General features: G+C 46.3%; 1 protein-coding gene across 1 annotated transcript in view; it reads left to right on the top strand.

The window, feature by feature from the left end:
• The first annotated feature begins 288 nt into the window (after positions 1-288).
• The window catches only part of LOC144797948 (extracellular calcium-sensing receptor-like), a 111,030-nt gene continuing 97,012 nt past the window's right edge, over positions 289-14,306 (top strand). Inside the window, exon 1 of the mRNA XM_078668751.1 lies at positions 289-338. Within this exon, the coding sequence (XP_078524877.1) occupies positions 289-338 (50 nt within the window). The remainder of the gene's footprint in view (positions 339-14,306) is intronic.

Here is a 14,306-nt window from a genome sequence, read left to right on the forward strand (position 1 = left end):
CGTATCGGTACAGTTGAATCAACAGATAATATACATGATTAGGAAATGTAAAATGTATTAATCGATGTGATCATTCACGGATCACCGAGCAGGAATAATCCCACTGCCTCTCAGTAGTTTCCATAGCCAGGTCAGCCTGCCATTCAGTACAAGCATTAGAGGTCCGGGTATGCATTACCTCCTCCAAAAGTTCATACCGCACCGATATTGCATTTCTAGGTGTCTGATTTTGCAGCAAATAAGTAGGAGTAGAAATTTCCGGGGGCTCAGACAGTTCACTATCCAATAATGGATGCCATGTTTGGTGGGCACGATAATAATGAAATTGAATTAACGAGGTTAGTGTTTCGGCATGAGTTTTGTCCTGTTGCCAGCTGCAAAACACCTTACCCATCAGGTCTATGACATGGAAACAGCAAACCTTTTACTGAACAAAAAAGGAGGTAGAAACAAAGGAGATACTCCATCGCATTCTAGACACTCATGTGGTAACTCAGCCTGAGCAGGTAACCACAAATACCAGAAATACTTCAGAGCCTTCATGGTTATGCCAAACAAGAGCTGCCAGAGTAGCACTTGGTCGCTCACCCTCCCCGTAAACTCTAGCAGTAGCATATTTGCCTAGCTGGGTTCCCTTTGTGCCAGTTCAGACTGGTGCCAACAAATCCTGTGCCGCAGTCTCCTTATGAGCACGTCCTAGGCCTGCCAAGTCATTTTCCAGTCGGTGCAGGCGATCTCGAATAGAGCAGAGCACCACTGCAGGTTTTGATATAGTAACACCACAAATATAGACTTTGAAGGCCTCCTAGATAGTGGCAAATTCTACAACAGACGCTACATTGGTTTAAAAAATGTCATCTATTCTCTCAAATACTGCATCAAGCAAAGAATATTGTGGAAAGTGCCAGGAAAAAGCATGCAAGCATGATCCTTCCCGGCCTATATCAATCGCACTGGAAAGTGATCGGAGTATGTACGAGGTAAATGATCACATTTCTGTTTCTCTGACAAGAGACTGTGGGAAACCAGTCAATGATCAATGCGTGTGTGTATGTCTTGGGCAATGGAATAATGAGTATGGTCCCTACCCTGTAGGAAACCATAGCGCCGTACATTCATCAGGCTGCACTCCTTGGCAATGGTGGCTACAGCATGAGCCACAGCTGAGGGCCGTCGTTGAGAGCCTCTGAAACAGTCCAGATTAGGGTCTTGGACCGTGAACACTGTGTCACAGGAGGGCTGTTACAGTAACAGTTTCTTATCTCACACAGTATGAATAAAAATGAATGAAATACTGAGGTGAGCTAAATGGCAGGGCATAGTTGTAATCTTCGAGCAGCACAGAGCATACAAGCATGATACACAGATCCCATCAACCCCTGTCTAACAAGTGCACACAAGACTATATTCTGTACATTGAAATGGCAACATATCACAATAGCGTTGCGATTGATATAGATGAGCATTAGTGAGCATAAGCATTTCTATGACATATCATATCAAATACAGACAGTGCAACTTCATTGTAGTTCAAGACAAAAATCAGCATAAGCAACACTCAATCCTGCTTATCAAGTTCATGAGAAGAGGCCTGATCATCATCTACATGCCCAGACTTGTCAGGACCTGTTTTAGAGGATTCATGTTGCTTGAGAAAGTGCAGTAGTTACTTGTGATCATTGCAAACCTTAGTCTTACCCACTGTCATCCTCAAATGCCCAGGAAACAGCATTGCATAGTCAAGTTTGAGTTCTTGCAGCTCGTGCTTAACCAGGAAGAATCTTCTCCATGCCTCATGCACATGTGTAGAAAGGTCTGAATATATGCAGAGTACAGTATCCTCATAGCGGAGAGTCCATAATTCTCTAGCGCGGTGCAACGCCTCATCGCTATCGCTATAGTTTAATAGTTATGCTATAATGGGGTGGGATCAGGTTCCAGGTATGGGACCCAGCACTAGAGAGTAGTGCGCCCGCTCCAACACAAACATACCTGAGAAGGTCTCCTGGCCAATAAACTTAACTAGCAGACATTCTACAAAGGACTCCATATTACCAACATTAGAGGATGCCACCAATACTACAATGTCCAAATTGTTCAGCCAGGAGCAGGTTTCCAAATACTCCACCCTGGCCTGCAGCATCAACAGTGTCTTTTCCATCTGTTTTTGGGTAAGCATGGGTGTAAAATCCGTTTCGCGGGCGAATTTGCGGATTTTTGACGGTTTTGCGATCCGCGAATCGCGCGAATTTACCCAATAATCCGCAAATTCGCAAGCTACGAATTATTTTGCTTGGTCGCGCTTGAAAAATACAATATCGCGCGCGCGGCGTTGACTTACCGTGATTCTGAGTCCGCCGAGTTGTTTTTCTCCCGATTTTTGCGTGTGCTGCGCCATTTTCGATCTTGCTGCGTGATCGCGCGAGAGTTTTTTGAACGCAATTACGTTATCGCGGCTTGCCATCTTGCACGGCTCGCGTTTCCGAAATTGCAAAAATTGCAATTCTGCACAAGAAATCCACCACAGGAAGTATAAACCTTGTGAAAATGATGATTTTTGTCAGAATAACTCCTCAGATTGACATTTGGCTGCACTTTTTTGGTGCAGGAGTCACATTTTTTGGGGTAGGGTGGGAGGAAGGAAGTGCCCCAGAGTCTCCAACTTCCTGTCCCTGTCCAACAGGCTCCTCCCAGTGCTTTGTCCATGTCCTGGTCACTTTTCATTTGGCTGTGGAGCTGGAAGGATTACTTTTTGTGGCTGCTGCTGGATATTTGTATTTGAGGACTTTTTGGACTTCAGATTTTACAAGTAAGTTGGTGTTGTTTGTTTGGGGCATTGCAGTTGAGGCAACTCCAGTTCTAAAACTTTTTTCACAACTTTAACAAAATATATATTGTGGTGGTAGCTAGCCACAGTATCCAGTAGGCCCAGGGTTAGTCATGGGTGCATGATACAACTGTTTCTGTGATTTCTTTTAACTTAATTCTCATTTATGTCATGGAATTTTAGCTCACTGTTATATGTTGGTTTTTTTTTAATTTTGGGGTGCCTGTAAAGCCTCACTATCCAGTAGGCCCAGGGGTAGTGAGTGGTGCATGGACCAAGTCTTTCTGTGGGGTGTCTTGAATGTAAACATCATTGAGGGCATGGATGGCATTGGATTGTGGTGATTTTTATGTGTTTTTTCGATTTCTTGGGGTGTTGTTGGGGCCTGGCCATGTGGGTGGGGGCCATTTTGAGGGCTGGTACAGGCAGGGCCTGGCCATGTGGTGGGGGTCAAGGGGCCATTTTGAAGGCAGGCAGTGTGCTCAGGCCTGCACCCAGTTTGCCTTGCTTTCAACCATTATGCCAAGGGGTACTCAGTGGTGCATGGGCCTAGTCTTTCTGTGGGGTGTCTTGAATTTAAACATCATTGAGGGCATGGATGGCATGGGATTGTGGTGATTTCTATGTGTTTTTCGATTTTTTGGGGTGTTGTTGGGCCTGGCCATGTGGGTGGGGACCATTTTGAGGCCTGGTCCTGGCAGGGACTGGCCATGTGGTGGGGGTCAAGAGGCCATTTGAAGGTAGGCAGTGTGCTCAGGCCTGCACCCATTTTGCCTTGCTTTCATCCATTATGCCCAGGGGTACTCAGTGGTGCATGGACCAAGTCTTTCTGTGGGGTGTCTTGAATGTAAACATCATTGAGGGCATGGATGGCATTGGATTGTGGTGATTTTTGAGTGTTTTTCGACTTTTTGGGGTGTATAACTGATGTTCCTCTGTCTTCCATTGCTTTTAGGTGCACAAGAGAACCACCAGTGCCAAGAAGAAGTCCTGCAGCGGTGTGTGCAGCACAACGTCACGTGACGTCACGTGTGGCCACAGACAAGACAACTCTGCAACTCGTGGAACTGCGGCCTGCTGTTCTGACATCTCAAGAAGATGGCCCCAAAGAAAGTTGGTCGTAGCACCTCAGCGAAAAAAGTTTCCAGTGCCACTGCCAGTAAGAAGGAGCAGAAGAAGCAAGTGGCACCACCTACCAAGGAGACTGGTTTGCCACCGACACCTTTTTTGGGGGAAAATAAACTACGCCTGCAGCAGCAGCGGTGTCCGCCGGGGACCAAGCTGGAAGCAGCACCTCCGTTTCATTGGGCTCAGTGACACCACGCAAACTTAGGTCCAAGACCATGAGTGCTGCTGCGGCAGCCACTTTGGTTGTTCAATCACCATCGACCAGTGATGTTGGCTCATCACAAAAAAGTACCATCCAGTCAACGCCGGGTGTAACTCAGCTGACGAGTGTTCAACAACCACAGCCGCAACGACAACCAAACGTGCAACTAGTACAAGCGCAAATACATGGGCAAGGAGAGGCGCAAGTAGAGCCGCAGGGAGAGGCGGAAGTAGAGCCGCAAGGAGAGGCGCAAGTAGTGCCGCAAGGAGAGGTGCAACTAGAGCCGCAAGGAGAGGCGGAAGTAGAGGCGCAAGGAGAGGCGCAAGTAGAGCCGCAAGGAGAGGCGCAAGTAGAGGTTCATGGAGCGGCACAACTGCCTACAACGCTTGTTCCTCCAGAAGTAGGGGCACATCAGGAAATTGATATTCAAGAGGAGGTATCATCCGAGGAAGCCACTCATCCTGATGAGGTCACGCCATGAGCGGAGAAAGGTTGCTAAGCCTAAAAGGAAGGCTCCTGCAAAGCTTCCACTTATGGGTGATGACGACGAACAAGAAGTGGTGTCTTCTGCTGCTGATGAACAGTCTGACGATGACCCAGTCATCACAGTCATCACTCCAGCCCCAGCAGGCATGCAGCAGACAGACATTGTAACCCTATCCCGAATGGCTGCTGAGCGGGATATGGGCGGCGTGGCACTGGTACCACCACCGTTAACTACAACACCAACACGACCTACAGCTCCCATCTTTTTTAGTCAGAAGGGCCGGCATGGACCTCCATCCAGCTCGACCTCAAGTAGTGGTGCTGTAAGTGACCAACAGAAACGAATTCAGCCACGCCCATCCTCCACTTCATCTGGCATTGAAAGTCAAAGTAGCACCTCCACCTTCAGCAGACATCACCAGTCCCCAGTTTGGGACTTCTTTACTGTTAGCCAAAGGGCGGAAAACATGGTCGTTTGTTCGGTTTGTAAAACATTAGTTAATCGGGGTAAGCTTGGTACCAACTATGGTACCGGAGGCCAGAGAGGTCATCTCGAGCAACACCACACTATCATTTGGGAAGCACACATGAGGAAGATCGAGGAAGGCAAAAGAAAAACAAATCCAAATGTATCCCTTGATATTGCATCTGAATATGACGAGAGGCTGATCGTGCAGGGGGGAAGTGAAGAAGCAACAGACATTTTTTCTGGTACACCCAGTTCTGCTGGCAGCAACACTGCAGTGGTATCGCCCACACCCTCTACCCCTGCAACATCTATGAGGCACACTAAGAGTGTGGGAGAGACACCTATGGGAAAAACGACATCAATGGGCCTAACTGATTTGAAGACGTCATCATCATCATCATCACGTAAAATGATCCAGCCCACCATTCGCCAAATGTTGTGGTCGGAGGCGCCATTTGAACGCAACTACCCAACGATACGTCTATATAACGCAAAGCTGGCTAAAATGCTAGCGCTGGACCTTCTCCCTTTTTCTTTCGTGGAAGGGGTGGGGTTTCTAGAATTAGTGGCAACAGTCTGCCCTAAATGGAAGGTTCCTAGCCGGTCCTATTTTGCCTGAGTTGCGGTTCCAGCACTACATCAAGATGTGCTGGAGGTGATTGGGGCAGCTTTGCAGAAGAGTGCTGTTCACACTATCCACTTGACAACAGATATGTGGGCCAGTTGCCAAGCCCTTGATTACATGTGCATCACTGCACACTGGGTCTCTTTTGCGGGGTCTTTGGCAGGGGTTAGAGACAAGTCAAGTGCAGTTGTTGACCTGGACACAGTTTTTCAAGCTACTCGGAAACATGCAACATTAGCCATGTTTGCCATGGAGAAAACTCATACTGCAAAAAACATTTTGGAGGAGTTTAACAGTAAGGTCTCTGAATGGCTGCAACCAAGAAATCGCATAGTTGGTTATGTTTCCACGGATAATGGCAGTAATATAGTTAAGGCCATGCAGGAGGGTCAGTATTTCAGAGTGCCGTGTTTGGCGCACTGTATAAAACTGGTTGTGCAAGATTTCTTGAAAACTGAAAACACAGACAAAAAGTTACTGACCACCTGCTGAAAAATCTGCACACATTTCAGCCATTCTTTTAAGGCCCGGAAGGAGCTGAGGAGCATTTAACATGAACGTAAAGTGCCAGTCAAAGGACTCATCCAGGAGGTGGCAACACGTTGGAACTCAACCTTTTACATGCTTGAGCGTCTGTCTGAGCAGTGCATGGTAATTAATGACTATGTCTTTAAACTAGGTTCTGATCATAAAGACAAGAGGCTAGAGTTGGAGGAATGGAAGCTAGTTAAAAGCCTGACAGACATGCTTTGTCCTTTTGAGGTCTTCATGCGTGAAGTCAGCAGGGAGGACTGTTCTTTGAGCAAAGCTATCCCATTGTTGGTCATGCTAGAGCACCAATTGAAGAACGTGTCTTCAACGTTCAGAGATGATGTTGGAAAGCAAGATGCATATCGGTTGGCGGAGAACTTATTAAGCCACCTAGTTGCCAATGAACGGCTTCAAAACATACATACAGAACAACATCACATTTGTGCCACTATTCTGGATCCACAGTACAAAAAGGCAGTGGCCAGCAAAGCATTCATTCCTTTTGATGAAGCAGATGTTTCAAACTACAAACATTGGCTAGCTGTGTCAGCCAGTCGGTTAGAAAAAGAGCGGCAGAAAATTCAAGGAGCCGTCAAGTTCCACTTCTGAATCTGTGGGCGAAGGGAGTCACTTTCCCTCACAGCCGTTAACGACACCAGCAGCAACCGTATCATCATCCTCACCTGCACCAGGCCCAGCCATAATATTGTCGGAAGCGTATTGGCTAACTCATAAAGGGTTTCTTTGTTCCAGTGCTGAGAAGGCCACAGATGGTACGCAAAGTGGAGCAACCGTGGAGGACCTTGAGTTGATGGTGCCGGCCTATCTGGATGAGCCAACACAGGTCTTTGCTAATACAAACCCATTGCTGTATTGGAACAGGAAAATGGATCTATGGCCACTGATCACCAACCTTGCTATAAATTATTTGTCCTGCCCACTCGCAAGCGTGTCTTCTGAACGTGTTTTCAGTGCTGCTGGTGCCATCGTAACTTCAAAAAGGACCCACCTCTCGGCCAGAAATGTGGAGAGGTTAACACTGATCAAGATGAATCAGCACTTGATACCACCAGATTAAAAAGTACGTGAATGCACGCAGGAACAAGAGGACACCGACTTAGGTGACTGAAGTTCTTCTCTGTTACCTGACCTACTCCCATCTCAATTCATGGAGTTTGAGGACGAGCTCTACTTCCCTTACACCGAGCCCTGAAAATGACTTCCTTTTTTTCGTCCTTATTCATTTTTATTCCTGTATGTCTTTCTTTGTTTTGCAACTTTTACCACAACAAAACTCTAACCACCTAATCACAACAAGTCCATCAGCAGCACTGTCTTCATCTTATATTCCTTATTGATTTGAAGGTGCCTCAGTCTGCATTCCTGAGGTTCACAAGTTCACAACTCAATCATGCTCCTTTATACTCCGCCTCCAGACTCCCCCTATCCATTTCCCTCAGCCTTTAGGCCCTGTTCTGTCCCTGTCCTCAGCTGCCCAGCAAGTAGTGGGCAGCTGCTACGTTTAGGTTTTGGTGCAGTGGCGCAACCTGGACTTTGATGTAAGTTCTGTGCTAAGGTAATTTCTGCGAATTCTCCTGTGCTGCACCTCTGAATGTGTTTTGATGCATCATGTGCCTTGTTCTTACACCTCTGAATGTGTTGTTTATGCATCATGTGTTCTCCTGTGCTGCACCTCTGAATGTGTTTGGATGCATCATGTGCCTTGTTCTTACACCGCTGAATGTATGTTTATGCATCATGTGTTTTGTTCCCAGGCCTGTACCCCTAAAAGAACGGTGATATTTAGTTGGTTGTTTTCTCCTAGTACAGGTGTTCCCTGTGAGGTCCTGGTTCCCTGCGTAATATGCTCCTAAGGTGGTTAGGGTTGCGTAGGTGGTACTTACCAGTTACCAGTAGTTACTGGTTGTGTGCTAAAGTGATTTATACTCTATGTTCTAAGTGCTAATTCTAACAGTATTTCTAGTTATAAAAGTGCTGATTCCTGACAATGGTCCAGGTGGCCCTGTCTTGTACATATCCCCTGTAAATTCTGCCCGTGCCTGTTGTCACATTGTAAAGTGTGTGTTTTTATCTAATGTGTTTTGGTGTAATACAAAGGCTATTTTTATACATAACCTTGTGTGGAGTTTCCTTTGTGGTGGGCCTTTGGTGTTGTTGCAGGGGGTGCATGCGCAAACACTTAACTCACATCGCCTCCGAGTTTAGCCTTACTGCTCGTGCTACGTTACCAAGCGGGTGAGCAGGGGTTATCTTGGCACGTAACTCCCTTGCCCTGACGTGGAAGTGGTGGTCTCTGACTGACTTTGCCGCAAGCCCTGGCCGGCCAGGGATCCCATTTCTAACATTGGCTCGTTCATAATGATGTTGGCAATGTTTTAGGGGGGTTTGGTGTTCTTTGGTCCAGAATTGGCAGAATTTTGGCCTTTTTGGGTGTTTTGCGGGCGCGTGTGTTTGGGTGAAAACTAAGTGAAAACTAGTCGTAGACCTTCTTCTTCTTCTTCTTCAAAGAGCGCAGTGGTTCGATTTTGTTCTGCCTTGCTGAGATTCTTGTGAATCGCTGGAACAAGTGACTGTCCAGGTGAGTTTCAAGAGGATCGAAGTAGTGGAAGTGCTGAAAGCAGCAATGTTTTGTGAACAGCGCAATTAGCCATGTTTTGAATATACCAGTATTGCATGTTTTTGGGGGGCTGTTTGGGGGGCTTCTAGGTTTCTGTGGGTGGGTTTTGGGGTCTTGGAGCACTGCTGGCACAGTCTAATGTTGAATGCATTTGTTTTGCAGGAAATTCATGGTGGAAAAGGGGAGTTAGGGCCTAGCTGCAGAGTGTATTTTGACTGAATTGAAGGTAGGCCCATTTTTGCTTTTTGCCTGTTTTGGGGTGTTCTGCTTTTTGGCGGGTGGCTGCAGGAGTCTGGGGGCATAGCTCGGAAGGTCTAATATCGGATAAAAGTGTTTTGGATAAAATCCATGGTGAAAAAGTTTTTGCGTTTTTGCTCACTTGCCTGTCTTTGGGGTGCTGTTTGGGGGGCTTCTAGGTTTTTGTGGGTGGGTTTTGGGGACTGGGAGCACTGCTGGCACAGTCTAATGTTGATTGCATTTGTTTTTCAAGAAATCCATGGTGGAAAAGGGGAGTTAGGGCCTAGCTGCACAGCGCATTTGGACTGAATTCCAGGTAGGCCCGAAATTTGCTAAGTCTCACTTTTTGTAGTTTTGCTTTTTGCCTGTTTGGGGGTATTCTACTTGTTTCCGCCTGGAGGTGAAAAAGTTTTTCCATTTTCAGGCATTTCGCTCACTTTAGCGTTTTCGGGGGGCTGTTTGGGGGGGGGTTCCTGGTGTTTGTGGGTTGGTTTTGGGGTCTTGGAGCAACGCTGAGTATGGATACTTTTGATTGCAAGAGGTTTGAAGAAAATCCATGGTGGCAAAGGGGAGTTGGAGCCTAGCTGCAGAGCACGCACGGAGTGATCTGGGAACTATGCAGAAATTTGTCAAAGTGCCCATTTTTCCACTTTTGCTTTTTGGCTGTTTGAGGGGGTTAAACTTGTTTTCGCCTAGGTTGACGGGTCTGGGGCCATTGCTAGGAAGGTCTAATACCGGATAAAAGTGTTTTGGATAAAATCCATGGTGTAAAACTTTTTACCTTTTCAGAGTTTTCGCTCACTTTTGTGTTTTGGGGGGCCTGCTTGGGGGGGTTCCTGGTGTTTGTGGGTGGGTTTGGGGTCTTGGAGCAACGCTGTGTATGGATAGTTTTGATTGCAAGAGGTTTGAAGAAAATCCATGATGGCTAAGGGGAATTAGGGCCTAGCTGCAGAGCGCGCACGGAGTAATCTGGGAACTATGCAGAAATTTGTCAAAGTGCCCATTTTTCCATTTTTGCTTTTTGGCTGTTTGGGTGGGTTAAACTTGTTTTCGCCTGGGTTGACGGGTCTGCGGGCATTGCTAGGAAGGTCTATTACCGGATAAAAGTGTTTTGGATAAAAATGGGAGGTGAAAAAGTTTTTCCGTTTTTGCTCACTTGCCTGTTTTTGGGGGGATGTTTGGGGGGGTTCCTGGTGTTTGGGGGTGGGTTGGGGGGTCTTTGAGCAACTCTGGGTATGGGTAGTTTTGATTGCAAGTGGTTTGAAGAAAATCCATGGTGGCAAAGGGGAGTTAGTGCCTAGCTGCAGAGGGCGCACGGAGTGATTTTGGAATGAGGCCAAAATATTTCTAAGTGCCCGTTTTTGTATTTTTGCTTTTTGTCTGTTTGGGGGTCTTCTACTTTTTTGCGGGTGGGTTGGCGGGTCTTGGGGAATTGCTGGGAAGGTCTAATATCGGAATCAAGTGGTTTGGACAAAATCCATGGTGAATTTTCTTTTCCGTTTTCGCTCACTTGCCTGTTTTGGGGGGGCTGTTGGGGTGTTCATGGTGTTTGGGGGTGGGTTTTGGGGTCTGGGAGCACTGCTGGAACAGTCTAATTTTGATTGCATTTGTTTTTCAGGAAATCCATGGTGGAAAAGTGGAGTTATGACCTAGCTGCACAGCACGTTTGGACAGAATTGAAAGAAGGCCGAAAAATATTCTAAGTATGAGATTTTCCATTTTTGCTTTTTACCTGTTTGGGGGTGTTCTGATTTTTTGCGGGTGGGTTGGCGGTTCTTGGGGCATTGCTGGGAAGGTCTAATACCGGATAAAAGTGGTTTGGAGAAAATCCATGGTGAAAATTGTTTTGGCATTTTTTTTTACTTAGGGCTCGTTAGGGTTAGCAGCAGTATTGAATGTGTTTGGGGGTGTTCTAGATTTTCGCAACTGGGTTCTGGGGTCTTAGAGCACTCGTGGGAATGTGTAATTGTGGTTGCAAGTGGTTTGAAGAAAATCCATGGTGGGAAAGGGGGGATTTGGCCTAGTTAAAGAAAGCGTTTGGCACTATTCTTAACTTAGGGCTCGATAGGGTTAGCAGTATTGTATTGCATGTGTTTGGGGGTGTTCTAGATTTTTACGACTGGTAGGGGTCTTGGAACACTTGTTGGAATGTCTAATTTTGATTGCAAGTGGTTTGAAGAAAATCCATGGTGGGAAAGGGGGGTTTTGGGCATACTTTCTGAGTGCATTTTGGCACGGTTTGAAATTAGGCCTCTGCGAGGTAGCAGCAGTATTCTGCACGTTTTTGAGAGGGTAATGTGGGGTGTTCTAGATTTTGGGGATTGTCATCTCTGAAAGTGAAAGTATAATTTTTGCACTACACAGCGTGCCTTATATATTTTTTTCTCCGAGGTGTATTTATCACTTACTGTTGTTTTTTTCCATCATCAATTACAGGCAGGCTTTTACCCTGTGCCATCGATGTACTAAATGTACAGGAATTTATATAGCGCAAATCACTGAGCGGTTTCTAAGCGCTTTCTTAGGGAACCCGTCCTGGTATTCCCCTCTGAGATAACCCCGGCAGGGTATCCGCAAGGTGAAAGCCAGGCATCCCGCGGCGAGGGGCCGTTGTGGAGATTAAGCAAGCTATTGCCCAGAGTCGCAGAGTGTGAACCCGTGAATCGAGTAGGTACCGGAGCGAGAATTGTCGAGTCCATGGACATTTTAGGACTCAAGACCCCGCCGAGCCGGGAATTGAACCCTGGTCCCGGGCTGACCTCTGCTTCCAGGTCTGCCTCCTCTAACCAGTGAGCCACACTTCTCCACTTCTACTTCTACTACTCAGGCTTACAATTAGCGATCCGCAAATCCGCATCAGGCAGGCAGTGGACAGTGTGTCTGGTCACCAAGATTGATCGACGGAGCATCCGATGGAATGAAGGAGTACCGCGAATAAGAGGAATGGCTGGATGCATCAACTTCACAAATTCAACGGCACAACTACAAAAAACAGTAACAGTATCCAAAATTCTCCTTATCTTTTAAATGATATTCTTGTGAACTTGAACTTACTTCTACGAGTGTGACTCTGTGCGTTTGTTTGATCTCTGCTTCAAATTCATCCCTCCAGCTATTTGATAGGTCTTTGCTATGTTTAACACTAATTTAATGTTCTAAGTGTTTATTCTCTCTAAGGGCAGTGAGGCAAGTGAAATTGCGTAATGACTGCAGCCCTGTACTGTCAACTTGTTTCTTCGTAGTTACAAGTAAGTTACAGTAAGTCGTAGTACTACTTTTCAGTAACCTAACCATCCATTTAGTAAACAACTTCTGGCATGCAGTAGTGCACTTCCTTTATGTCCCATTAAAGATTTATCAATATCATCAAATCCAAAGATTTGTTTCTCTTCATTTGTTGTTTGACTGTCCATGCTGTGTTTTTTCCTCTCTACCAAACTTTCCCAAAACCCCCCATTCCCATCCAATTTTCAAACCCTAACCCTCTTCCCCCGGGCTGTGTGGTATTTCATTGAGGTGTGACTGACAACAACAATAAATTCCACACAGTTGCTGGGGAGGATAAGGTCAAAGCAACCAGAAGTTCATGTGCGCCATCGTGGATTGATAAGAACATCCTCCTCCTACACGACGTGAACAATCAAATGCTTAATGCTTACCTTACGTTGGCACTGCTTAGGCTACAATATAGGGCACTGTTATGTACCGTACTATCTATTGTACTGTTTCTAATGCTATGCTCAGGCCACTCAATGTTTAATTTCTTATTTTTTTCATATGGTGATACTGCCAGTGTGTACCACTACTGCTACCAGCACAACAATGATATTGCATCCGTCGAGGATTCAAGTCAACAACCATCCTTAATCACCATTTGCAATGCAGCCAGCCCTGGGGCTACCCCGATTCTCAAACACAAATCACAGGTAAGATAAGCATATTCGAGAGGTAGTCGAATAATGGGCTAGGAGGACTAAGTTGGGAGGAGAGCAGAGACTGACAGTACTACTAGTAAAGTACAGTAGTAGGGCTACTAAATTTACTAACTCAGTTACTTGCAGTTTGGTACATTTCAGGACTAGATGTTTCATTCATGCTGGTAAGTTTGAAGAAAACAAACGTCCAGTAACCACCGCCAACCCCCACACAAAATAATATGTGAACGCGTATACTGTGTTTATGTAAGAAAAATAATTATTAAGAAATATATATTCGTGTTGTTTTCAGCACAACAATAAAATAAATTACCCGAACTCACCGCCCCTCCCTAACCCAACCAATGCCAAAAAGTCCAAAAGTCCCCTTTCCCAAACACCCAATTCCCACCCCCCCCACAGTCTTTAAAAAAGGGGCAAGGGACAGTCACTTCCTCCGGTGGCATAGTTTGGCAAGCTGTTGCTGCATGTCCCGCTGCTCTTTGCGGAGGTCCCGGAGCTGGCGCTGATGTTTTTCGGCCAACCGCTCCAGGTAGTCCACTCTTCTACGTAGCTGGCGCACACAAACCATCCAGGATCTGGGGGAGGGGGGCGCTGATTTTGTTGCTGCTGTGCAGCGGCGGCGGGAGGCTGTCGGGCCACGGCTCCGTTTGGCTGGAGGCTTCTGGCTGGTGGACCCGGGGGCAGTGGAGGAGGATGTAGAGGTTGATGTCTCCTCATGCTCCCGAGCCCAAAACCGCCGATACTCGGCACAAATAGCCTCCAGCTTATGGGCCCTGGCCCGGACAGCCATCTCCTTACGGGTGAGGTTTTTGGGAGTAGCATCTATGAAGAAAGAAAGAAAAATACTGTAGCCCATAGTCTTTAACATAAAGTCAAAATAATTCAACGTAAAGTTGACACTCAGTAACACCAGCAAGTAGCAAACACGGTATAACATTTTGGCATGTATCTTTCCGCCGTCTTTGTAAGCCTGTGACATTACTATGAGTTTCAGGAATTCCACTAGCAGCACTATGGGTGGACTCACTACTACATACATAGTCAGAGAGTACTAAAAAAAGGCCTTTTTTACTTTTTTTCTCTTGTTTTGCAAAAGAAATTACTGGTACGTGAACTTGTGGTAGCCGCCATAATGGCTGCTCACTCAGCTTTCACCCAAGAAATACAGACACAGGCCATGATGATGCAGACTCGCAGTACTTTAAGCAGTACATGCAGGTGGGGA

Source organism: Lissotriton helveticus, chromosome 12 (assembly GCF_964261635.1).
Source record: "Lissotriton helveticus chromosome 12, aLisHel1.1, whole genome shotgun sequence".
Classification (NCBI taxonomy): domain Eukaryota; kingdom Metazoa; phylum Chordata; class Amphibia; order Caudata; family Salamandridae; genus Lissotriton; species Lissotriton helveticus.